Here is a 25,977-nt window from a genome sequence, read left to right as displayed (position 1 = left end):
TACCCATATTTTATTTCTAGAACCAGTAATCATATACACAGTGATTTTTTTAAATATATTTTGATATTTAACTTTTGCTAAGTGATATCTGGGAAAAGACTTGCTACTACTCATTAAATACTCTCTATATCATCATCTTTACTACTTTCCCCACAGTTGAGATACACCACCAGAGTACATTGAAAATATAGACAGGGTATTGATTTGAGAAATTTGAAGGAATTTTATCTTAATAAAGGGAATTCCTTGCCACTAGTGAAATGTCAGAAACTTTCTTTGACCTCAGATAATAGGTCACAATTTTCCTCATGGCTGCCTTCATATCCCTGTTCCTTAGTGTATAAATAATGGGATTTAGGATGGGGGTGAAAATGGTGTAAAATATGGCAAGAACTTTATCCACAGGATAGGTGGTAAAGGGCCACACATAGATGAAGATGCAAGGTCCGAAGAATAATATTACTACCATGATATGGGCAGCCAGTGTAGAAAATGCCTTGGATATTGCAGCTGAAGATTTGAACCAGACTGTGGCAAGAATAATGATGTAAGAGCTTACCAAGACAGAGAAAGTGCTTAGGGAAAGAATTCCACTATTGACAACAATTAGTATTTCAATGATGTAAGAGTCCAGGCAGGCAAGTTTGGTCACTCGAGGAAGGTCACAAAAAAAGCTATCTACTACATTAGGTCCACAAAAAGGCAGGTTCACAGTAAATGATAACTGGCTTAATGTGTGCACCAAGCCCACAGCCCAGGAGATTATGACCAAGACAGTGCAGGTCCTTCGGCTCATAATCCTCATATAGTGCAGGGGCTTGCATATGGCTACATATCTGTCATAGGCCATGGAGACAAGTAGCATCATCTCTCCTCCAGTGAAAAGGTGAATGAAGAAAATTTGGGCTATGCAGCCACTGAAGGATATGGTCTTGGGCTCATTCAGAAAATCTGCAATCATCTTAGGGGTAGCAAAAGAAGCCTGACAGATGTCAACAAAGGAAAGGTTTCCCAGGAGAAAGTACATGGACGAGTGCAGGCTGGTATCAGAAATCACTACGATGATAACAAGAAGATTTCCCAGGATAATGACCACATACAACACAGAGAAGAAAACAAAAAAGAAAAGCTGGAGTTTCTGAGAACTGGAGAGTCCCAGCAATATAAACTCTGACACCACTGAAGAATTGACCTTATGCATGGGTCCAGGCTGCAGACTTGTTCTGAAACAACCCTAAAGGAGAAGAATTAGGAAGGGATCAGAATTGTGAACTAAGAATCCTCTTAACATGAACAATTCTGAGATCTCAGATATAAAGTGTGTTTGCTGAATACAAAAAATTTAAAAGGACCATGATAATATATCTGGATAGGTGGATAGTAGGAAGCAGCTTATAAAAATGTCTAAAATAATGCTTAATAATTTGATCAGTACCATTAGAACCCCTTGAGTTTTTGGGTAGTCTCTATCTGTTACACAGCAGTAAACGAGCTCACCCATGAGATGATTCTTGATAACAAGACTAGAGGAGTGATGGAAAAGCCAGCTCCACGGGCTTCATAGGTTGCCAAAACCAATTTACATTGGTTGGTCTCATGGTCATTTTCTATCATTAATTACAATAAATATTTAAGTACAGCATCCTCCTTAACTCTCTAAGAGATATTCATGGATTGATATTTATTGTGTGATGAAGAGTCACACTGATTGTTCAACTTTAGGCTAAATATGTTTTTCTAAGTTTTAATTCCACATCTTAAAAATGTTGGGAAGTGTAAAAATGCCTATTTTACAGAAGGTTTTAAAGTTTAAGCAGGATAACTCATGACATTCTACTATGAAAGTTATTGTATTACAATGATGTTCTTAACAAATACTCTCATACTGACAAAAATTTAACTTACTATGGAGTCATATACAATTTAGACAATTCCTACCAAGGAGATACTGTGAAATTCATATTATCCAGGTCCACAGTTCCAACTCAGTTTGTCAATTATTAATCCAAATAATTTCTTGAAATGTATATAATAGCTTACCTGAATTATCATTTTTGCTTGATTATCCAAGAGCAGTACCCAAATTTTCCATTTTCTTTACCTATCAAAATTAGATTTGGCCCACTTATATTCCCCCTGCTTAATGTTCTCCATGACCTTCTTAAAACATCTTTATAATTAATGGAGGAATACAGAAGTTGTTTAGGATTTTTTTTTTCATAGAGAGGCAAACGATTAGATTATAAGCCTCGCATGCTCTTAAAAATAGCTTTTGTTTGGAATCAGAATAATCCTAAATAATCAGTTTAAATTTGCATCTCATGTTTTTTTATCCTGTAAAGATACACCTCTGCTATATAAATCTAGTCCAGTTGAGCTGAAAAAAATTTCAATAAGCCCTATTTTAGGAAACTTCATTAGTTCTGACAATTAATTGTTGACCATAGTTATAGCAAGGGGCCCACGAGTGATGTGATTCTAGCCCCACGTAAGAGCACAAACATCTTTCACTGCCTGTTTGTTTTATACAAGACGTCAAAGTCTTTCCTGTTCTAGGATACAAACCTAGCTTCTCATTTATATGGATGCAATCTACACTGGAAAGTTCTCCAGTAAAGAATCATTTTATGCACCCTTCTTGGAAGAATGTTTAGAGAAGCATTTCACTGGTCCACATTTGGGGTACACATTATGGACTCTAGAACTAAAGTAAAAAATTAAGATGACCCATAATAATTGTATGAAACATTGGCAACAATGAATCAGTGTTTACAATATGTAAGAGAGCAATAATTTAAAGGATTATGAAATAGAATGTAAATTATTTTTATCACCTTATCCCATGTGTGATTCGTTTTGTTTATCCATTCCTCTAACAAAGGTGTTCTTGCTTAAGTTCATGGACTTATTATGTGAAATAATCAACTCTACCTAATGAAAATGTTTATTGTATGAATGTAATGTATATAAACTAAAAAATGAGGTAGATTTCTTTCTAGTGAATGAAAAATCATAATTTTAAAATCTGCAAAAGAAGGGAAAGAAAGCTAGGATTTGGTGAGACCCTGCTAGGTAGCATCATTTCCTATGCTATATCAAGTAATCTTTCTGAAAATCTGTGCAGACAGCATTATTATTCTTAAACTGCAGAGAAGAAAACCAAGGATTAAACGGGTTTAGTAATTTCTACTCACTTAGTAAGGGTTGCAAAATCTTAGTGGAGATTTGAAATCAAATAATAAAAATAATATTTAATGTTCACTAAGTACCACCAAAGTGCTACGCACTCTTCTAAGCACCTTACATATATTAATTGAATCTTCTCATAACACTGCATGGTAAATATAGCTATTAATTCTATCTTAAAATAATAAATTAGAGTTACAGAGATGATAAGTAACTTTCCTAAAGTTACACAGCTGGAATGTCACTGAATTACTAATAGAATTTGATCCCTGGTCTTCACTCTAGGGCTAGCGCTCGTTAACACTAGGTCTGAATTATATGAAACCTGTGCCATTTACGCTATGCTACAATTGGAAAGTCCCTCAATATATGCTCTTGGTTTTAATCTTTCCACCTACTATGAGGCATTGATTCTTCGGTTAAGCCAGGGTTTCACAGTTACAGAAACTGCTGACATTTGAGGTTGAATAATTCTTTGGTGAGGACTGTCCTATTACTGTAGGGTGCTTGGAACATCCTTGACATTACTCACTAGATGCAAGTTGCACTTTCCTTCCTGCCCTGTCATGAAAACCAAAACTGTCTGCAGACATTACTAAATTTCTAGTTTAGGAGGGTATAAAATCATTCCCAGTTGAGAACCACTGAGTTAAGCCAACTTTAACTTGCGTTTTTAGTCTTTCATTTTACCTTTTCATCTACTGACAACTGCTCAGATTGATGTATCAGAGAAATAAGAAAAAAAGAACTCCCCTAAACTCTTCTGCCATCTTTAGATGTTTTAGCTGTTTTTTTCTCTTAATTTTTCCTGTTTTTTAAAAGAGATTTCTTGTAGGAGTGTCTACATTTTTTTAAAGAAATTTCTTGTAGGAGTGTCTACATATTTCCCTTCCAATTCTCTCCCGCTACTTGGACTTCTAACATGCTTAACTATGCATTTTGTTACCACAGTCAGGGAAACTACTTTATCAAATGTCCTCAAAGACCCGGTAATGATAGCTAATTTGGATATACTTTTAAGTGAAACACCTCCTGGTTTTCCTCTCAGAACTTTTAATATTAGCTTCCTTCATCCATTCTACTGCTCCTTGGAAGTAGATTCCCACTGAGGTTCTAGCCTATAGGTTTCCAATTCTTTTTCCTTCACCCTCTGCGTTTCTTATACTCTATTTCTTACTTTGTATCATTATTAATCTCTCTTTCTCTCTCTCTCTCCTCATTTTCCTTGGACATTCCATTCACCTCTATGGCATCAATTGTCACCTCTCTGTATTATGGCCTCTAATTCTGCAGAATAGTTTCTTACTACACTCCAGGATCCTGAACTCCTTCTGACAGTTTTGCGGATGTGAATATTACATACTATCTCAAACCTCAGCTCACAATTTCTCTCCTCAACTCAGCTCTTTTTTCTTTAAACTTATCTGAATCACGCAGTTATAAGGAAAAGCCTTTCTTTTTTCTAGATCTCACCCTCCTAACTTGTAAAATCTCATCATTTCCCAGCAAAAATAAATAAATAAATTTAAAGTCCTCAGCATGACAGCTAAGAATATATGATCTGTTTTTACTATACTATACACTACTCTGTAGCAAAAACTGGATTATCCAACATTTATTAAGCTGGTAAACACTTCCTATTTATTTTTCATATCCTTCAGAGATGATCTATTTATTCCAACACAGATGTCATCTCCTTCAAAAGCCTTCCCAGAGGCTTCTGCTGAAATTTCTATTTCCTAATCCTGTAGCACTTCTCTTGCGTGTGTGTTATATACTTTCCCAAGGTGAAGTGAATTCTTACAATTTTACATTGGCTTGGCATGCATTTTGAATATAAATTCGACTTTCTCATACCAGAAGCAAGGCTCAGTCACCATTAACACAGTTTCTATACCACAGCCAAACGACTCAAGCTGGTGGCCAGAGGTAAGGCCTCAGAGGCCTCTCTCCCACCTAGCAGGCTGGGCTCCCAGCTTTCCTGACACTTTCTTTAAATGGATCATTCAGGCATTCGCCAGCAAACTTAAGTGACCCATACCCTGTTCCCTTATGTATACTGCTGGTTGGAATGTTTTCTTGGTCTCTCTCTGCCTGACTCTTCATTCCTGCCTCACGTGACCCAGGGACTAAGGACTGCCTTTTCAACTCATCATACTCTCCCTGCCTAGGATATGTAAGTAACAATTTTTTAACATTTTTCCTGTTGCAGGGGTGCATTAAGTTTGTGCCTTCCATCTGAAGAACGATCTTCCCCTGGTTAGGTTTTTCCCTGGAATGCTGGGGAGAACCCAAGGTCGGGCTCTCCAGGCCAGACGGATGATCAGGCAGGTATAAACTAGGCACAGGTCAGGCAAGAGCCACAGGGGCATCTGCCAGTATAAAATTTCCTGTGTAAGGAATCCCCTGGCTGCAGGTGGCCCAACTAGGCATTAGGCCTTTCCGATAAAAGAAGTATCCCATGAAAAGCACATTGGAAAAACCCACGTCCAGCTCCCCTTCATTTCCCATTAGGGCAGACTTGCTAGCCATTCTGGAACTGGAACCCCAATTTAGCTGGGGGCTTTCAAAACACAAAGTAAGAGTTTTTGTGTACATATCATTTTTCTACCACATTGAAGCTTCTTGAATTCTCATGCTTCTTATGTGTCACTCACAGGATTTGTATAGAGATGTGCATGGAGTAAATTCTTCATAAATGTCCTTTTTAGTGTTAATTGAAATATATTTAATCTCATATTTGTCATTCACCCAATATTTCTACCTTCTTATCTTCCTGCGCACAGAGTGCTTCTCTATGAATGGCCTTGAACTCAGCAAACCATTAACCACCTACATGATCTCCATCTTTACATAGAACAAAAATATTTCATCTCATTGGTAATACAAAGTCATACTTAATTCATTAAAACCAGAACCCATAATCAACCAACAAATGCAAAGGGGATAAAATAATTAGTTTGAATTGCAACATAGAGAAACTAGTTCATTTGTTTTATTGAAAGTAAACCATATTTTGGTTATCAAATTTTTAAAAAGTGTTAGAAATAATGAAATGCTTTAAAAAGAAGAAATCTTCACTCTACTTCTATAGGGTTAAATAAATCTTGTCTTATTTACTTTAAGCACAAAGTAAAATAAATCACTGACTATCCTACAACTACAAACCTGTAACCTGAGTTTGGTATTTAACATTTCCATAATTTTTTAATAGTCTTCCTCTACAAAGAAACATATAGCCTTGATTTGCATGTTTATTTAATTTCTTAGGTGATAGTTAAGAGTATAATCTGATTTTTCATAATCTCCCCAAGAATACCCACCTAGCAGAATGGGTTCCCAGCTTTTCTGCCACTTTACTTTCTTGCATAATTTCTCACAAATTCTCCCAAGCATGCTTACACATAGACACATGAACATCCTCATCTTGATTCACTTTCTTTTACTTCTCATACATGTTTCTCCCATTTATGGATCTTCTCTAAGGCACAGCATAATGACTGAATAGAACATGTAACTGTATATAATCTACTTCAATGTATATATTTGTTAGGTGTATACTACCTGTTATAATGCATATCAGAGATGTAAATTGAATTTCTCAGTTTTTCTGTTGTGGAATTGATCTCTTCTAAGTAGCAATATTTATAGGTGCCTTTTTCTTTTGTAAATCGGAAGAGTACCATGGATTTACCTAAGTGACCAGTTGAAGCTTTTTACATTTAACAATAAATAGCCAAGGTTCACATTCCAATGGGAATTATTAATACCTTTCACTAGATGTTCCCACTGGAACAAAGCAAATAGCATCCTACATTGTTGACAACTACAATGAGAACATAGGGCTACAGGAGAAAAAGGGAGAGTCATTCAGCCCTTGGGCAATATATGGAGTAAAATATCTTCTGTGAATTCTATACAGTTGGACCTGCTACTCCAGGGAAAAAGTGTAGAAAAGTACATTCTTTTCCCTAAATGAGAAATATTTTCACATGGAAATGGAAGGACATACTGTGTCCTTGCTACCTGAGCATGTGGTGATATGGAAGAAAGGATAATTAATTAGAACTTAGAGGACATGGGTTCTCATTCTCAATTCTACCAATAACGGGGAATAAGCTATTAGACAAATCATTTTAACTCTTTGAACCTCGCTTTATCCTTGTACAAAATTATTTTTAATATTTCAAGGACTCTGAAAATAAAGAGACTATCTTTTTATACAATGTTAAACTTTGCCAAATCTTAATATTTTACCATATTTTCTTTGTTTTTATCAGGAATAAAACATTGCTAGTGGAAGCATATTTTAGAACACCCCAAATCAATTTTTCAGAGTTAACCTATAATTTGAGTTCGTTATTTAATATTTCTATGATTTTTTATAGTTTTATTGCATAGGGATGTATCCACAAAGAAATACACTGCCTATATTTGCATACTTATTTAATTTCATACAAGTAGTATCATCTTATATGTATTATTTTACAATTTACTATTTTTTCACTTATTAATTCATTTTTAACAGTTATCAATAGTGATACACATAGTTTTAGTTCATTCATTTTAATGCTATAGGGTTTTCCATTGTATGAATACAGCATACTGCATATTTGTCCATTTTTGTTTTTGATAAGTAGACATCTGGGTTGTTTCCAATTTCCCCAGTTAGCAAAGGTCATTAATAAGCAGGATGATACATGCAAACCATCTGAAGAATATGCAGCTGTGATAGACCTATTTATTGGAGCGTACAATGAAAGTTTTACTGACTTTGAGAATCATGACATCATACTCAAATTAGCATTTCAGCCTCACCTAGTTGATATCACCAAACACCTAAAGAACTACAGATAGAATTGATTGAGCTCTCAACAGATGACATTTTATTTTATTTTTTTATTTTTTATTTCAGAATATCACGGGGGTACAAATGTTTAGGTTACTTATATTGCCTTTGCGCTGCCTGAGTTAGAGCTACAAGCATTTCCATCCCCCAGACAGTGCACACTACACCCATTAGGTGTGTATATACCCATCCCCCCACCCCCTCCCACCTGCCCAACACCCAATGAATGTTACTATCATATGTGCACATATGTGTTAGTCAATTAGTACCAATTTGATGGTGAGTACATGTGGTGCTTGTTGACATTTTAAAGTCATTGTTTAATGCTAAGAAAGATCCAATTAAAATATGGAAAAACGCAGTAGAATACCCATGCCTTTGACAACATGCCCTAAAAATGCTTCTTACTTTTCAACCACTTATTGCTGCGAATATACGTTCACCTACCTAACCCAAATCAAGATGTCCTGAAGGTCACAAATAACTGATACCCCATCTAGAGGCTCAACTGAAACTGTGGACCTTCATGCTGCAACCAATTATTCAAATGCTTTTCAACAAAAAGCAGACACCACAAAGTCATTAAAAGGTTAGTTAACTTTAAAATTGGCAAATAGTTTTTATTTTTTGAAATTATTAAGTACATAGTAGTTTGATTTTTATAAAATAATGTACATTTTTAAGCATATCTAATTGAAGATTCTTGAATGCGGCCTTATTTGACCACAGCTAAATTAATCTGGCCTTCCAATATGAAAAGTTTTCCCACCCCTGGCATAGGATTTTTCCAAAATCAGTAACTGCATTAAAATATACATTCAGTATGTCTGATTAAAGTTCCTGTGATAGGTACACTGCAGACATTAGTTATTTTCCAAAGCCATATTAGATGAATACAAGAATTTCACAGTCCATCCTGATGAAGTACTTTTTGAACAGAAGGGCCTAGTTAATAATATATTCCTTCTACCTTACTTGAAATATGTAGTGGCATGGATGATCCTGATTTTGTTTTTCAAAAACAAAAACAAAAATTCTGTATTCCAGTGAAAATCAGCACAATAATTAGATTGAATGTTCAAGAAGAATTAAGGATAATGAGTTTTAAAGGAAGAACACCAGACAAATCTAACTTCTCACCATGGGGTCATAGACTTAAAATATTTAGCACATTATAGAAAAAAACTACATGTGGGACATCTATAGCAGTTGTTGCTGTCCAGGTAATTGTTGATCACAATGCTGATACCAGGAAAGAAGCAACAGTACAATGCAGGATTGTTGAATCACCCAAGATGATGATGATGTTTGCCAGATGAGTTATGTATAAGAGCACAGCAAATGTATAACATGAGTAAGATACGTCCATAGAATAATGTGCTGTCTATCTTTATTTTGTATCAGCTGGACCTATATATCACCTATGTATCACTCATTCTAGAGTGAGATCACCTTGGAGGAAGTCAGGGTGGTGTATAACACTGTGTATCTTAGTCCATTCTTGCTGCTATAACAAAATGCCATAAATTGGGTGGCTTATAAACAACAGGAATTCACTTCTCACAGTTTTAGAGGTTGGAAAGTTCAAAAACAAGGGGCCAGTAGATTTGGTGGCTGCTAACTACCCACTTCCTGGTTTATAGACAGCAGTCTTTCTGCTGCAACCTCGCATGGCAAAAGAGAAGGAACACTTTAGGGTTGCTTTTATAAGAGTTCTAATCACATTTATGAAAGCTTCACCTTCATGAGCTAGTCACCTCCCAAAGGTTCTACCTTCTGATATCATCAACTTAGTAGTAAGGGTTTCAATATATGAATGAGACATAAAATATTCAGACCATAGCGCTGAGAGGGAGAAAGGGGACATAGACATTCAGTCCATAGCACTGGGGTGGCATCATAATTTGCTTCCAGATTATAATGTTCATTGTTCTGAAGTAACTGCCTTTGTGTCTTGTTCTATTTTTATGTAGTTTTATTGCCAAGTGTCCAAAGCTTTATGTACAGTGTTACATAATTATTTTATGGACTTAAAACTGGCTAACTATCATATTTTGATGTCAACACCATTGTGGGGACAAAATAATAAGAGAATAAATGTTATCTGACTAACATCAAGTGATTTTATAAAGCTTCAAAAAATGTAATGTGTGAAGTGCCTCAAGTATTGTATGTGAGAAGGAAAAAATAAAATGAAGATGCATTTGAAAAGTGTTACCTTAAACTTTTGTAAAATTATTTTACATGCTGAATTAATCTATGAATTTTTTTAATCAAACTTTTTGATATAAAAATCTATGAGAAAAGAATATTAATGAGATTGGTTTTTAGTGCTAGAGTTAAATCTTATAAATTGCTTAGTATTTTAGACCATAAAAGAAACATATCATTCTTAGTTTAGCACATAAGTATATGCACCCAAATTTTTATAAAATTAATTTCATATAATTTAAATTGTACAATATTTTATGAAACATCCTGTCATTGATTTTATGTAGCAAATATAAGCAATTAACTAGAAACTATAAAAGTATATCAAATATGATTGGAAAAAACATAATCATATATAGGCTTCTTTATAAATATTTAACAAAAAACATGCATTGCATTTATTATTTTAAACAAATAATTTTTAAAGATAATGATGGTCACAAAAAAATGTTAAAATCTATGTCTGCACAAGTTTCCACTTGTCAACTCAATTCAACAAATCTAGTTGTGTGAGAGAAAACTGTGAAGACAGCCTGGAACTTACATACTGGGTCTTCAATTTATGAATTGCTGATTTCACCTCTTTGTTTCTCAATGTATAGATAAGGGGGTTTAATATAGGTGTGAAAACCGTAGAAAACACAGAAAATACTTTATCCACTGGTAAGTTACTGAAAGGCCAGGCATAGATGAAGATACAGGGCCCAAAAAAGAGGGTCACCACAGTGATGTGGGCAGTCAGAGTGCTGCGGGCCTTGGCCATACCTGCTGAGGAATGACGCCGCACAGTAACCAGGATGACCGTATAGGAGATCAACAAGAGCAAAAATGAAGTCATCCCCATAAGGCCACTGTCCAAAAGCACCAACACTTCAGGAACATAAGTATCTGTACAGGCAAGTTTGATGACCAAAGTAAGGTCACAGTAATAACTGTCCACAATGTTTGGGCCACAGAAGGGCAAGTTTACAGTGAAAGCTAACTGGCTCAAGGAGTGCATAACCCCAATGACCCAAGAGCCTACCACTAAGCCTGTACATTTGCAGGAATTCATAATGGTTGCATAATGGAGAGGTTTACAGATGGCTACATACCTATCATATGCCATGGCTACAAGAAGCACCATCTCACCACCAGCAAAGACATGGAGTAAGAATATCTGGGCCATGCAGCCCTCGAAGGAGATGGTCTTGGGCTCATGAAGAAAATCATGGATCATCTTAGGGGTTGCATAAGTGGCCAGAAAAACATCAAGAACAGAAAGATTACTGAGCATAATATACATGGGTGTATGCAGGGCAGGTTCAGAAATCACTGTAAAGACAATGAGAAGGTTGCCCAGCACAATGGCAATGTACAAGAAGCTAAAAAACATGAAGAAGAAATACTGGAGCTCCCAGGAACTGCAGAGTCCCAGCAACACAAACTTATCCACCCTAGAATAATTTCCCTGGTCCATGGTCTCAGACTACAAAAGAAGTACCTACAAAGATAAACATTAATGGATCATTATCAAGAGCAAGAAAAGTAGACCACAATTATAAAGTGTTATTTTCAACATTAATTTTGAATGGTCTTAGAGTTATTCTATTAGGAAATGTCTTATCTGTAATTTTGACATATATATTCTTCTCTCAGCTATCTTTATTAATGAAAGATAGCTATGAGGTTCAACCATATAAGTCAACAATTCCATTTTATAAATGTATATGCTAAATCTGATTCTAAACAAATAACATATATTAATACATTGCAAAGGCCAATTAACAGGAGATGCTAAGATATCTTGATGCTTGTACTGCATTTCTTAGAGATTTTTAAGAAGCGGCATTTAAAAGGAAAATAACTATCTTTTTCCCTTTGTTTTTACTATGGTTCTCTCTCCTCTTGCCTCTGTCTTTTCTCTATTACATAACACCTGCAACCACATCATTAAAACTTTTTAATCCACGTTGTCTCTGAGGTTATAACTGTTTTGGTTTGAACTAAAGTCCCTTGCAGCTAACATTGTACCATATGAGAATAAGTAAACTGAGATGACCCATATGCCAGTATAGAACATCAATAAATAAGGTGATAATACCAATCCATGAAATACAAAGATTTGATTTAGTTTAGGTAGTTAAAAAGTAGATCATGTGAAGATCAACTGTGATATTTCACTCATCAGTGTAGAAGCCTTCCAAAAGAAGTAATTCTATTCAGGATATAGAATTTGTAGGCTTTGATTAGAACTTCTCTAACCTAATAAGGTAAATTGTTTGAAAAATATCTAACAAAATATAATGCCACCTCATTCAGGAAAAATATTATGAACAAAAAAAAATGATAATAAACACTAGAGATAATAAATAATTTGCAAATATGTTGTAAAATAATACATTTTGCCTTTTTTCTCTGCAGCTTCTTTGTTTTTTGTTTTGTTTTGTTTTGTTTTGAGACAGAGTCTCGCTCTGTTACCCGGGCTAGAGTGCCATGGTGTCAGCCTAGCTCACAGCAACCTCGAACTCCTGAGCCCAAGCAATCTTCCTGCCTCAGCCTCCTGAGTAGCTGGGACTACAGGCATGCGCCACCATGCCTGGCTAATTTTTCTATATATATATATATATATATATATATATATATATATATATATATATATACATATATATATTTTTTTTAGCTGTCCATATAATTTCTTTCTATTTTTAGTAGCGACAGGGGTCTCGCTCTTGCTCAGGCTAGTCTCGAACTCCTGACCTGGAGCCTAGGCCTCCCAGAGTGCTAGGAATACAGGCGTGAGCCACCGTGCCCGGCCTCTGCAGCTTCTTTGGAAGAATGCAGAAAAATCTTCCAAAGAAGTAGAAAATTATTTGATAATTTATTTTTAAAAATTGTGCTTAGAAATGCAAATCTTTTAGCTGACAAGGAGCGTTTTTTGCCTATTTTTGTTTTTGTCTTTTAAGAAGGAAGTTTCTGCTATTTTATTTTCTGTGTTATAATTAGAAGTGATTAAGTGTCAGTCTCTGTAAAATATTATTTAAAAAGGTGGTTGCATCAGTTTGCAAAACTATTTAATTTGGAAGCATTTTTACATGGAATATGTGAGCCTTAAACTTGAGGTAAGGAAGAGATGTTGTCCTCATTTTCTACATAAGAAAATTGAAACTCAAAAAAGTTAATTATGTTCAATATTATATAAAAAGCAAATAACAAATCCAGCACTTCATCCCAAGTCCTCAGAGCTCTTTCCACAGCCCTCGACAGTAAATTCTTTAATGCAATCTAAAAGATATGGCTTAGGAGTATACAATGAATGGAATCACCCAGATTGGAAAATGAGAGGTTTGGTTTATTCAATCTCATTTAATATTACTAATTGTACTATAAATGAACTTAATAATAGTAGCTCTTTCTAGTCAAAAGGGTGGGAGGTGACATATATTTTGTTCTCTGAAATGGTTAATGTTTTTTGTTTAAAATGATAAATTTTAGTTTATAATATATTAGTCTGGAAACCTTTATTCCCTGATAATATGTGCTACATGGGTTGTTGCTATATTACCTTTTACAAAGTTTCTTCCAAAAACCTGAGCATAAAAAAAATAATAATAATCAAATGAGTGAGAGTGCATACTGTCACAAAATACCTAAAATGAAACTACTTACTACAAAGGATTTTTAGATCAATAGTTATCAGTTGGGTGAGTGGAGGCATCCCTCCTAGGGCATTCTTTTGTGGGAAGGTAAATTTTTATCCAAAAGTAACATGTATTATTTAAAATATTGGGAATAAAATTGTTCTTGACCATATCTTTTAATTTGGTCAGTCACCTATAAAATGGCAACTGTCTTTTGGTGAAAATGAATGAAAAATTAATGAGATGTGGTCAGGAGAGAAAGAAGAATGCTAGCAATCATCGTAGAGAGTGACACTGTATCCCTCTACTGAATGTCATTTTGTCCAGGTGATAGACTGGGCTGGAGTGAACCGAGATAAATGTAAAATGATGTCAGGATGTTTTTGTAGAGTCTTTTCTATTCACTACTTCAGAAGGAAATCCTTAGAATAAAAAAAAAAAAAACACCTCAAATTTTACATAAATTGATCCTTAAAACATTTTCTATCACAGTCAACATCCAATTTTATGCTCCAGACTAAAATGAATATAAATATTATGTGATCAAGGCAAAGAAATTTGAACAAAAGTCCAAGTATCATGAGCAATTGCTCTAAGTTTCATTCTCTAGTTAAAGGTCTCATTATCATTTTCCAAAGGGAGAATCCCAAGCAAATAGATCATGCAAGTGGTTGACATAAAATATAGAAAACATACCTAATTAAGTTATGTACAGATTTTGAGAAAGTTGAAACAAGTTTTGGCTTCTTTCAGATCAAATACTGCTGTAAGAGAATTGCATCAGATATATACATGCTTTTGAGCTGAGATATCATAACTATAATAACATTGACTTAAGAAAACCTCTTCTTTTCAGCACTCTATTTCACTCTTTTCCCATTTTCCTATTTCTCCATTTTATTTAGAACTAAGGATTGAACAGGGACCATGGGAAGACAGACGTGTCCCAGGACAATTATTTGTTATTAGACATTGATGATTTGTTGAATAAGGAAAATGGCTCAAGTCCAGGCAGCCAAACTTTCATCTTCCTTTCAGCTCCCAAAGCTCTTCCCATTGTCTTACTCACTACGAATTATATGCACTATGTTCCAGTAGATTTAGGGACATCTTTACATGTAGAGATTTTTGAAATCCTGCATAAAGAATTGAATTGCATCTTTAGTGATATTCTCCACATTGGTGGGAAAAATGAAAAAACTCAGCAAAGAACATCTGATCCCCAACAATTGGAATGTTTAATGAATTCCTTCTTTAATCTTAAATGTTAAATATCATTGATAGAACATCCAGTGCAAACATACATGCATTCTTAGCATAAACTCTACTTAATTATAATGTGTTATGTGAGGATATAATAATTTGGGTTTGATGTGGTAAGTTTTCATTTAGAATTTTGCATATAGGTTTACCAGTGAAATTGACCTATAGTATTATTTTTTTTACTGTACTTTCCTATGTTTATTTTTTTTCATTTCAGCATATTATGGAGGTACAAATGTTTAGGTTACATATATTGCTCTTGCCCCACCCGAGTCAGAGATTCAAGCATGTCCATCCCCCCGACGGTACACACCACACCCATTACATGCAAATATTTTCTCCCATTCTGTAGGTTGTCTGTTTGCTCTCATGATAGTTTCCTTGGCGGTGCAGAAGCTTTTCAATTTGATCAGGTCCCATTTATTTATTTTTATGGTTACTGTGATTGCCTTTGAGGATAGTAGCCATTCTAACAAGTGTGAGTTGATATCTCATTGTGGTTATTTTGCATTTCCCTGATGGTTTGTGATGTTGAGCATTTTTTAAAATATCTATTAGCTATTTGTATGTCTTCTTTTGAGAAATGTCTATTCTTGTCCTTTGCCTATTTTTTAACTGGTCGTTTGTTTTCTTGTTTTTTAGTTGTTTGGATATTAGTCCCTTATCAGATGTATAGTTTGAAAATGTTTTCTTCTATTCTGTAGGATGGCTTTTCATTTTTTGATTATTTCATTGGCTATGCAGAAGCTTTTTAGTTTGATATAATCCCATATATCTATATTTGCTTGTGCTTTGGGGGTTATGTCCAAAAAATCTTTGCCCAGACTGATGTCATGGGGTCTTTTTCCTATGTTTTCAACCAACATGAGTTTTAGAAGGCACAGTGAGGCAGAGGGCATCTACTCAAATAACCCTGCTGGTAAGCAAGATGATGTGATGTGAGGGAAAGTAACTGTGGCAGCCAGACTGAGTCCCATGACATTTGCCAGTTTCAAAAGTGCCAAGGGCAATGAGACAGTGGCCATGGCAGTGAGGCTTCTGTACCTTAGAGCACATCACTGGGGTCTAGTCCAGAACACAACAGCTCTGATAGTTGCCCCCAATGCCTGTTCCTGTAAGTCTTCTAATAACTTGTAAGCATTTCACGCACCGTATTAAATCTGCTTCATATACCCAGTGATTTCTATTTTCTTCACTGAAGGCCAACCAATATAATTATACTTTGATGTAAAGAAAAGCATAGATATAGATACATAATTATGTGAAAACAAATTACTAATTGAAGTGCTATTTCCAGTCTCAATCTAAAAAACATTTTCCCTCCTTTAAATTTCCTTTGATGGGTGGTAAGTGAGAAAATGGGGAAAATCTAGCTTTCATTTATGGCTTTAGATTCCTAGTAGAGTTACAAGGTAAAGAACAAAGATAGGCAAATTACAACAGGCTTGCAATTAGTAGCTATAAAAAGGCTAATAGATAGGGAAAAAATCTGAAGCCTCCAGTTCTAAAACAATTTCTTTTATTAAAAAATTAATTCTTAAGAGATACTTACAAATGTAAATGAGTATATACCTTCTCCCAATATTAGCATTGTAAATTACCAGAGAAAAAACAAAAATACAAACATTGTAGTACATACTATGTGTTGGAATTTATTTATTTATTTTACAAAAATCAGAGAGAAAAAATAAAATTTCAATTGACTTACACTGGCAACAATACAGATAGAATACATTAACCCATGATCCAAGTCACACTTCCAATCCTATTTGGCTGTTGGTCCTACTAACTCCAGCGTAACTTGTGCATATTTACCTCGCAGTTGTAATCAAGAACATTAAAAATAGTCCACAACCAAAAATTACTATGTTCTTTAGAAAATTAATCATCATAAAAGAAGAGTATAAACTGAAGGACTATTATATTGCATCATGGATTTCACTGGAGTCTGAGAATACATGTAAGATGTTCACATGAATCAGATTTCCATAGCTGTTTTCATCTGTCTGTTTTTCAATCTGGGTACATACAACCAAAAATCATCATGCAACATAGTGTCAGGGAAGAAATAGGGAGAGAAGAGGGTTACTCCAGCTGTCTCTCTCAACAACTTTGCTTTAACTTGAAGGGAGTCACTAGTATTTTTTTTTTTTAAGTTTGAAAAACTTATATAAGGTAGACAAATGGCCAAAAAACATATGAACAAATGTTCAACATCACTAATCTCAGGGAAATTCAAAACAAAACCGCAATGAAATACTACCTTAGCCTGTCAGAATCACCATGATTTAAAAGGCAAAAAACAATAGATGTTGGCATGGCTGCAATAAAAAGGGAATGCTTATGTAGCATGCTTTGCAAAATGTCATTTCTGACTCTGTATACCGTGGTGGCAAATGGCACCATCCTGACTGCTGCTTATGAATGAGTTTGTGGCCCTGTCACTCACTCACCCTTGGTCAAAGAGTGTCAGCAGCTTGTGGAGGAAATACGGTGATAAAACCATCCATCGTAAGTCCTAACTGAGACTTTTAAGTGTTTCTGTAACACGCAGAGTTATCTTGAATGTTGACTCCTCACGATGAGCTATGAGGGGAGATGGTAGGTCATTCCCTTTATACATGGAAGTACTCCAAAGGCTTTCTGTAGTCCTTTTTATTCTCAGCTACAGAGTTTTCCTATCAATCCAACTATCCAATCTCATTATTGACTTGCCTTATAGAGTTGTCTGCTAATCAGTTACACAGTTGAGGGTTTTTTGGCAAATGTTCTTGAATTCTAGAATTCTCCACGATAGCACTGAAGATTGATGGCATCTCTTCCAAAAGACTTCACAGGTTTATACTGCAAAAGCTGCTTAATTTTGAAAATATTCCCTGGACAAACAAATATGTTAAGTAAAAGAATTATTTGGCATAGTTCTAAAACACTAGCTAAAATGTTTTATATAAATAAGATCCTTGAATGCAAACATATTTGCACACATAACTGCAACCAAAAGAAAGTTCACATACACTATCTAAATTGGCCCAATTTGTATCCCTGTGTAAAATAGAATTATGCTATTATTTTGCTGATATAAACGTGTATTATTTTCACATTAATACTGTAGACATTTTTATTCAATGATTTCAAAACTGCACAGGTTTTAAACACAATATCACATATTTTCATACTTGTAAATTTGTTTTCTTATTTGTTTAATACATTAATGAAGAAAAAACACACTGATGAAGATAAAACACATTCCTCTTATTATTTGGCTTAAAATGAAAAGTTAGGAATTTTCTTTTCTTAATTATTTCTCATGAATGATAATTAATGCATATATAATTCTTTGTTTTCTGTATTTACTCAATCATGCCAGAAAATAACAGTTTGATATTTATGAAATACTATCATTGCAACATATCTTTTCCTTTGGGACAGAAGTTGGATCACATATATGACACTATATTTCATAAATCTCATTTAGCAAATTCTAAATAACAGTTAATTCATTAATGTATGCCAATATTTAAAGAAGATGATTTGCAAACAAGATGCCCAAAAGAATTATTTCTCATGAATTTCAATACTTGCAATTCCAGTATCTATCAGCAGGTGGTAGTGATACTTTAAGGACATTAAAGCTAATACTGAACCTAGTATTCTTGTTTATAACAGTAACAAAACCTATTTGTGTACAAAAACATGCTTACTTCATTGACTGTGTATTGCTAAGCACAAATTTCTTACTTTTACATCCAAATATTTAAAGAAAAAGTAAATTTAATCAAAATGCAAAGCAATGTAACACTTTAAAATGAAAGCATAGACTCTCCATAAATTCATTTATCATAAGATGTATCTCTTAATTTAATTCTAGTGTTAACCTCCCAGGAATTAAGCTACCATGGTGTCTGAATGAAACAAAGTATACTGTTTTGCAACTCATTTCATAATATTTTCTGATGTGCAGAATTCTCCAGCCTCTCTACTCATTCTGCTTTACCAAAAGGGGTAACATGGCTGTATTGCCCTACTTATGAGGTAAAAGTGGTTTATGGAGACTCTGACCCTCACAGGATTTTCTTTGGAATTCATTCAAATTTTTAATAAAATATTTCCAGGGTTTTCTTTACTAGAAGGGACCACGAATTGGTTTAAATGTTTAGGAGTGGCTCCAGGAAGTATGTATTAATAGAAAATCATTGCTTTTCTATCAGAGGCTAAACTCCTGCAACAATATAAAAATTTCTAAGCATTATAGAAATCTTACTAATTTGTCATATTTTAGGGGCAACTGAGTAACTCAGTTGCTAACCGGAATTGTCATCATCTCCTAGTTCTTTAATCTATATTTTTTTATTATTTTTTGTTCCTATTTTCCAATGAATTGATTATTATTATTAAATGTCTTAACTGGAACAATCACTCCTGATATTTGTATAGATAGTATTTGTTTCTGGAAAAAAATTATTTCCATTAAATTGCTTTTCTGAAATTTCAAATATTAATATATTTTGAACACATTCATGAGAATAGTATTAAAATGCACTGACCCATGCTCTCACCAATTCTTGGAAATTATAATTTGATAAGAACTCCAGAAATCAGAGCTTAGCACAGCATTGTGATCAATGCTGTGTCACAAAAACTGTGATACTTAATGCTTAGGAAGTTAGAACTACAGGCTAACTAGAACTAGAAGTTAAAACTAAAAATAATGAGAAGGGGTTGCCTTGTTAAAATTTAGAAACCTATTCTTCAGTTTCCTCATGGCTGTCTTTACTTCTTGATTCCTCAAGGTATAGATTACTGGGTTCAGAATGGGAGTGAAGATGGTGTAAAACACAGACAGGATCTTGTCTACTAGAAAGCTGCTTAGTGGCCACATGTAGATGAAGATGCATGGCCCAAAGAACAGGAAGACAACAATGAAGTGAGCTGTACAGGTAGAAAGGGCCTTCGATGATCCTCTGGAATGACGCTTGATAGTCACCAGGACAATAACATAAGAATTTAATAAAAGAATAAAGCAGGACAAAGCAATTATGCCACTTGTTGAGATCATAAAGAGGCCGAGAACGTAAGTGTCCACACAAGCCAGCTGGAATACCACAGGAAGGTCACAGAAAAAGCTGTCTACTTTATTGGGACCACAGAATGGCAAAGTGAGGGCAAATATGACCTGGCTCATTGAATGCATAATTCCCACAGTCCAGGAAGCTATCACGAGTGCAACACACACCTGTGGACTAATGATTGAAGCATAGTTCAGGGGCTTGCATATTGCAATATACCTATCAAAGGACATAGCCATGAGTAAGATAATCTCAGTGCCAGTGAAAAGGTGCAGAAAGAATATCTGGGTAATGCAGCCATCGAAAGAGATGGTTCTGTGACCAGTTAGGTAGTCTGTAATCATCTTCGGGGTGGCAAAGGAAGCAAGAGACATATCAATGACAGAAAGGTTGGTGAGCAGGAAATACATAGGAGAATGTAGGTGAGAGTCAACTATAACTGTGATGACTATGAGGCTATTACCCACCATTGTTGCAACATAAAACAATGAAAACACCATAAAGAAAAACATCTGTAGTTCCCAGGAATTAGAAAGCCCCAGCAAAACAAATTCAGACACAGTAGACTTATTAGCCACATCCATTGTCTTGATTCATAGGTAGAATCCTGTTTCAAAAAAAAAAAAAAATTAAGAGGAAGGTATGATTCGATTGAAGCAAAAGCTTCATTTCCAATAATCTACTTTTGTAGACCTTTTTTCCTCTATGAAACTTATAACTATTCTTTCCATCTTTCTCATTTGTTATATCGATTGGAAAGGAAATTATATAATTCTACATTAGAGATTAAAGCAAAATACCCCTTTAATCACAGGTATTGAAAAATAACACTTTATTTTCTGATACTATATAGTAATCCAACCAAGATAATATCATGCTGAACAGACCTACCTATTTGTCCATCCATTCATCTATATAATCATAAAGATAATAGCTAACAGTTAGTGGGCACTTACTTTATGCTGACAATGTGTTAAATACACACATACATGCACATGCACACACATACCTGTTTAGTCATTTATAATTCATCCATAATGATATCCTGCCTGAAAAAACATATACAAATTATATCGCATATAAAGCTCTTATATCACATTTAAGGCTCTTAAACATTATAGTGAGGTTTCAATAAAGAGTTGTAGAACTCTTGTAAATTTCCAGAGAACTGTTAACATATTCACAGATAAAAGTTTTCTTGTTGAAACCCAGAAGAAACACACAGAAAATTAGTTTTGCCCATATTCATTCAGTGAAAGAAGACTGGTCTATTATCAAACTTACTACAATATAGTCATATAGCCAAAGGAAAGCCATTTAACTTTTTTTGGTCACAATTTCTTTTTCATTAAAATATGAGTCTGTTTCTCCTACAACTACTTATAATTCTACAATTTAAAATTTTACCCTGTATCCTAAAGGATAAATCACGATGGGAAGGCACTCAAAGATCAATCTCTTTCATCCCACCCCTGTTGGAATTCTTTCTTTGTATATGCTAACATATGCAAACTATTGTACTACTCTCCAGTCCATGGAATACGGGTTAGGAGAGGGGAGTGAGAAGGGAAAATATTTAAAATCTTTCAGTAGAAATCATCTGTAAAACACCTTTACTTACCAGATCTGTGGCAGAATTTGGGCTTTGGATTATGAAGAGTGTTAAATAGGTTTCTGACTGAAAGTATAGGTCAATTTAAATATAAATAAATGATCTGGTTGAATCATTAGTTGTTTAACAGCTGTAGATAACATGGATGTTGTAGGCACTTGGGAATTGACTAAGAAATCATCTTGCAATGGGATTTATTAAACAACAAAGATGGTATTATTGAGAAAAGGAAAGATATTTCAAAAATCTTATGAGAATTTACAATGATTGTTTTCACCTGGACCTGAGAGATTCAGGGAATAGAAGTTGGGAAAGTAATCATTTCAAAAGGCCACAGGAAATAATCATGTCAACTAATTTTAATAAGCACTCTTGTTTCTCTAACCCTGTACTAGAGGCAGTAGAGAACAAAATCCAAAACACTCAACTATAGACCAAGCAGAGACCCCCTCTGAGGGGCCTTCCAGGCCCCCAAGCATGAAAATATAGGAAAATCTTGAGTTCCTTCAGGGGAAGTTCTGGGGCATCTGGGCGGGACATGGGCAATATATATAACCTGAACTTTTGTACCCCCATAATAAGCTGAAATAAAAAAAAAATAAAAATAAATAAAGTGAATGGGCAAACTGATTAGAACAATGGCCCTCCAACCAAGCCAGATATAGGTCTTTTGGTTCCCTATGGAAACTGAAAGATGGCATCTTAACATGTTCTTGGGTTGTTTTTTTAGAAACCCCCATGGATGAAAAATGCAGATAAGGGGTAATTGAGAAATTGAATTCTTACTGACATTCTTTGCTTAAATGTCCAGCTGAGGGGTCTGTCACACCCATCTTAACATTCCTTTCTGCTCTCAATCCACCTGTGCCCCACCTACTTCAGGATATCCTGCCTTTTAGGACCAGGCCTGCCTGAAATGTATCCCCACCTTTAAAAACCCCAACCTTGTAAGACATGGGAGAGTTCAAGTTTTAAGCATTTGCTGCTTGTTCTCGTTGCATGGCACCCTGCAAATAAACATGCCTCTTTCTGCTGCTGCAGCTCTAGGCTCCAGTGTCTGGCCTTATGGCGCTGGGTGAGTGGAATCAAGTTTGGTTCGGTAACAACCTCTGCTTCAAAGTTTCAAGTCCTTTGGAGATATTGAACACCTATAAATAAAACAATTGGTGAAAATACAACCAAATAAATCTAGAGTTCAATTGATTTTCAGAGATCATGGGTGAAACTGGACTTTAGTTAAAAGACAAATTATCATGTGCTGAATCAATCAAGAATATGTTCTTGCAAGAGATGCATCATGAATTTGGCCTATAATGAAAACTAAAATTTTGATTGACAGAAGAAAAAGAATGCTTGTGGGGCATAAACAGTGCAACTTATTTGCAGTGGAGCAAGATATTTAGTTAGCAGTTTGTAAGAACAAGAGTGCCACTTTAAAACAGTTAACTTAATATAAAGGATGACAAGGGGCCATTGTAAGATTGTAGTCAGGGTTACGATGATTTGACAATAGTACTATTTTTTTTTTTTTTTTTGAGACAGAGTCTCGCTTTGTTGCCTGGGCTAGAGTGAGTGCCATGGCATCAGCCTAGCTCACAGCAACCTCAAACTCCTGGGCTTAAGCAATCCTACTGCCTCAGCCTCCCGGGTAGCTGGGACTACAGGCATGTGCTACCATGCCCGGCTAATTTTTTCTATATATATTTTAGCTGGCCAGATAATTACTTTCCATTTTTAGTAGAGATGGGGTCTCGCTCTTGCTCAGGCTGGTCTCGAACTCCTGAGCTCAAATGATCCACCCGCCTCGGCCTCCCAGAGTGCTAGGATTACAGGCATGAACCACCGCGCCCAGCCAATAGTACTTTTTAAGTGTAACAGAGGTAAAGGTCTGAAAAAGGGAAAAATGTTTTACCAGTTGTCTCTTTAAAACTCCTCACCATTTTTGGGAATTAAAACCTGCATTCCTGCCCAAGGCCAATAATCAAAAAGGCAGAAAAATGTTCTTTGTTCTTTGTTTTCTAGTATCTTAAACCACAGGAGAGGGCTCAACAGAATTATCTGGACAAAGGTCATAAGATTGTCTTCACTGGAGATGAGGTCGACCAAAACCACCAACTATAGTTAAACAGCAATAGCCTGAAGCTGAAAACTCCCCTAAAACCTGTATTTCTGCTTAAAGAGGAGATGATGGTTCTTTAAGAACCATTTGCTGGCAAATTAATAAACTTCTCTTTCCTTTTTCTCACAGCACTTGTCCTCATTCTTCACTCAGCCTTGGGGATAAGTATGGAACTTTCAGTAACAAGGATTTATTTAGACAGTTCAGAGAAGGGAGAAATTTAAGGCAAGATATTATTAAATCTAATAGATATAAGGAGATAACTTTGACTAAGGTACTAGCAATGTGAATACGATTGTGATTAATAAAATGTTTCCAAGTAACTGCCATTATGAATATTTTTGTTTATTGAACACTATCAATATGACCATTATCTGGTGGAAATCTGTGTGGTACACTGTATTTTTGAAAATCAAAATTGGCTACCTTTTTTTATATAGCCCATCCCTTTAGGGACCCTCCCATACTGTGGAGAAGTATAATTCTCACTTTATTTGCCAGAGCCTTGGATGCCTGACTTACTTTGTTCAGTGTAATATAAACAGAAGTATCATATGCCACACCTGAGCAGAAGTTTTAAGAGTCAATGTGTGGCTCCACTATTGTTATTTTCCATCTCTTGTGTCCCAGAATAAATAGAATAAATACAAAAAGACATTAAGAGACAGAAATAATGATACAGAAAGAAAGAGAATATGCTCCTGAAAAGAAAGGTACAATATTGTTAAGATGGCAGTTACCTTCTAGTTGTTCTATGCATTAAACATCATGCTAATCAATATCTCAGCAGAATTTTTATAGAAATAAACAAATTAAATATAAAATTTATAAGGAATTGCAAAGGATATAAAATCACCAAAATAATTTGTTAGAAGAAGGATGAATTTGTTAGACTCATGCTGTTTTCAGTCCTTAATATAAAGCAATCGTAAACAATATAGTATTATATTTGCCTAAGTGTAGATAAGTAGATGAATGGAACAGAATGAAGGATCCAAAGAAAAATATATATATTATCAAAATAACTCAGTGGGAAAGAATTGGCTTTTCAACAAAGGGTGTTAGAATAATTGGATGCAAACATAAATATATAAATAATCTCAATCCTTATACAAATAAGGATAAATAATCCTTATTCTATACTTTATATAAAAATTAATTTCAAATGAATATAGACCTAAATTTAAGACTTAAACTGTATAAGTCCTAGAATAAACTATAGAGGAAAGTCTTTGTGGCCTAAAGTTAGGCAAAAATTTCTAAGAGACAAAAAGATAGAAAAGAAAACAATTAAAAATTTGATAACTTGGGCTAAATCAAAATTTAAAACTTCTGCTCTTTAAATGATACTGTTCAGTAAATTAAAAATGATGCAACTAACTGGAAGAAATTATTGGTATCAAGAATGCAATGGAAACTCATATTTTCGTTGGAAACACAAAGTGGTACAACCATTTTGGAAAACAGCTTGACAATTTACATTAAGTGAAATATACAATTATCATATAACCCAGTAAAAATTCTCTTAGATATTTATGCAAAGGAAACGCAAGCTTAAGTCCACAAAAAAACCTAAATGTGAATGTTCATAGCAACCTTGTTTATGATAGTCTAAAAGTAGAAAAAAGCAAAAACAAATGTATATCAGCTGGTGGATAGATAAATTGTTGTATACTATATAATTAAATACTACTCATCTATTAAAAAGAAAAACTTACTGACACATACAAAAATATGAATGAACCTCAACTTTGTACTAATGAAGGTTTCTTATTCTCAGCACTACTGCCATTTTGGAGCAGAAAATTGTTTGTCGTAGAGGATCTTCCTGTGCTTTGTAAAATGTTATGCAGCATCCTTGGCATCTACCCAATAGATGCCAGTAACACCTCTTACCCTGTCTAAGTTATGACAATCAAAAGTATTTCCAGAAATTGCCAAATGTTCCCTGGGAGGCTATGTCACTTCTAGTTGAGGAGGACAGGCAGGGGTGTTTATGTGGGTAGAATATAAATATTAGTAATTGTGTCCAAGCACAGATTACGATGGAT

The 25,977-nt window shown here is 34.7% G+C and overlaps 3 protein-coding genes across 3 annotated transcripts; all 3 read right to left on the bottom strand.

Moving 5' to 3' along the window:
- Positions 1 to 154: 154 nt before the first annotated feature.
- LOC123640581 (olfactory receptor 4K5) lies at positions 155 to 1,220 on the bottom strand. Its single transcript, XM_045555181.1, has one exon. The coding sequence runs from the start codon at positions 1,199 to 1,201 to the stop codon at positions 230 to 232; it is 972 nt and encodes a 323-aa protein (XP_045411137.1). The 5' UTR covers positions 1,202 to 1,220; the 3' UTR covers positions 155 to 229.
- A 9,513-nt stretch (positions 1,221 to 10,733) lies between these two features.
- On the bottom strand, positions 10,734 to 11,705 carry LOC123631976 (olfactory receptor 4K15-like). Its single transcript, XM_045542144.1, has one exon. It carries the CDS (start codon positions 11,703 to 11,705, stop codon positions 10,734 to 10,736), a length of 972 nt encoding a protein of 323 aa, XP_045398100.1.
- Positions 11,706 to 19,828: 8,123 nt separating this feature from the next.
- On the bottom strand, positions 19,829 to 21,238 carry LOC123631907 (olfactory receptor 4K2). Its single transcript, XM_045542047.1, has 2 exons — positions 21,205 to 21,238; positions 19,829 to 20,802 (listed from the first exon to the last, which is right to left on the bottom strand). The coding sequence occupies exon 2, from the start codon at positions 20,777 to 20,779 to the stop codon at positions 19,829 to 19,831; it is 951 nt and encodes a 316-aa protein (XP_045398003.1). The 5' UTR covers positions 20,780 to 20,802; positions 21,205 to 21,238.
- Positions 21,239 to 25,977: the final 4,739 nt, after the last annotated feature.

This window comes from Lemur catta, chromosome 1 (genome assembly GCF_020740605.2).
Source record: "Lemur catta isolate mLemCat1 chromosome 1, mLemCat1.pri, whole genome shotgun sequence".
Classification (NCBI taxonomy): Eukaryota; Metazoa; Chordata; class Mammalia; order Primates; family Lemuridae; genus Lemur; species Lemur catta.
This window is presented reverse-complemented; position numbering and strand designations above follow the sequence as displayed.

What these genes read in the sequence shown, in the direction of transcription:
- LOC123640581 (XM_045555181.1), bottom strand. Translation starts at nt 1,201, where the DNA reads ATGCATAAGGTCAATTCTTCAGTGGTGTCAGAGTTTATATTGCTGGGA.
- LOC123631976 (XM_045542144.1), bottom strand. Translation starts at nt 11,705, where the DNA reads ATGGACCAGGGAAATTATTCTAGGGTGGATAAGTTTGTGTTGCTGGGA.
- LOC123631907 (XM_045542047.1), bottom strand. Translation starts at nt 20,779, where the DNA reads ATGGATGTGGCTAATAAGTCTACTGTGTCTGAATTTGTTTTGCTGGGG.